At 59.8% G+C, this 1,217-nt stretch overlaps 1 protein-coding gene across 1 annotated transcript in view; it reads left to right on the plus strand.

The window, feature by feature from the left end:
- The first annotated feature begins 481 nt into the window (after nt 1-481).
- The window catches only part of LOC103766625 (formin-like protein 1), an 8,430-nt gene continuing 7,694 nt past the window's right edge, over nt 482-1,217 (plus strand). Inside the window, exons 1-3 of the mRNA XM_029963299.1 lie at nt 482-576; nt 785-868; nt 956-1,029. Coding sequence (XP_029819159.1) covers nt 499-576; nt 785-868; nt 956-1,029 — 236 coding nt within the window. The 5' untranslated portion in view covers nt 482-498. The remainder of the gene's footprint in view (nt 577-784; nt 869-955; nt 1,030-1,217) is intronic.

Genomic DNA, 1,217 nt, shown 5'->3' on the forward strand with positions numbered 1-1,217 from the left:
CTCCATCCTGGGAATGGTGTTCTCATTGTCCCATCGGTGTTCCCATCGTCCCCCCAATGTCCCCATTGTCCCACTACTATCCCCATTGTCCCACTACTGTCCCCATTGTCTCACTAGTGTCCCGATCTTCCCACTGGAATCCTCGTGTCCCACCCGTGTCCCCATTCTCCCATGAGTGTCCCCCTCCTTCCACCAGTGTTCCCATGTTCCACAGGTGTCCCCATTGTCCCACCAGTGTCCTCATCCTCCCACCAATGTTCCCATTGTCCCACCACTGTCCCCATCATCTCACCTCTGTCCCCATCTTCCCACTGGAATCCTTAAGTCCTACCAGTGTCCCCATTGTCCCACTGGTGTCCCCATTGTCCCACTGGTGTCCCCATCCTCCCACTGCTGAGCGAGGACAGCTGGTGCTGGGTGAGCAGTGGGTGCTGCAGCCCTGGGGGGTGTTTTTGGGGTGACCCCCCAATGCTGCCACGCTTCACCCCACAGAATTCCATGAACCTGCCCCCAGACAAGATGAAACTGCTCAACCAGTACGACAACGAGAAGAAGTGGGAGCTGATCTGTGACCAGGTGAGGTCTGGGCTCCCTGTCCCCAAGTGCCACTCGTGGCACCAGCTGTGCCCAGCACTGCCACCCACCTCGTTAGTGGCACGGCACCTCATTAACCTCATTAAGCGTTGATGGAGCGCAGGGCTGGGGACAGGGACACGGTGGCTGCTGTGCAGGTCCCCGTGCCCTGGCAGGTGGCCCAGTTTCAGCCTCTCCCTGGGGTTTGTAGGAGCGTTTCCAGGTGAAAAACCCTCCGTCCGCCTACATCCAGAAGCTGAAGAGCTACTTGGACACGGGTGGTGTCAGCAGGAAGGTGAGGGGTCCCCCTGCACCCCAACCCCCTGGTCCCTGTCCCACACTGGGCACAGGGACAGTGCCAATGGTTGTCCCCATCCCACAGTTCAAGAGGCGAGTGCAGGAGTCCACGCAGGTGCTCAGGGAGCTGGAGATTTCCTTGAGGACCAACTACATTGGGTAAGGATGGGGTGTCACTGTCACCCAGCGCTGCCACCGTCCCCGGGATGGGGATGGACACGCTGCTGGCTCTGGATGGGTGCTGACAGCAGGATGTGGAGGCTCATGGTCTCATCCTGTCCCCCTGGAGGGGCTCTGATGGGAGGCTGGGGGTGCTGTAGGACCTGAACCCCGTGTTGGCTGTGGTA

Source organism: Manacus vitellinus, unplaced genomic scaffold (assembly GCF_001715985.3).
Source record: "Manacus vitellinus isolate BGI_N305 unplaced genomic scaffold, ASM171598v3 scaffold_100_pilon, whole genome shotgun sequence".
NCBI classification, from domain to species: domain Eukaryota; kingdom Metazoa; phylum Chordata; class Aves; order Passeriformes; family Pipridae; genus Manacus; species Manacus vitellinus.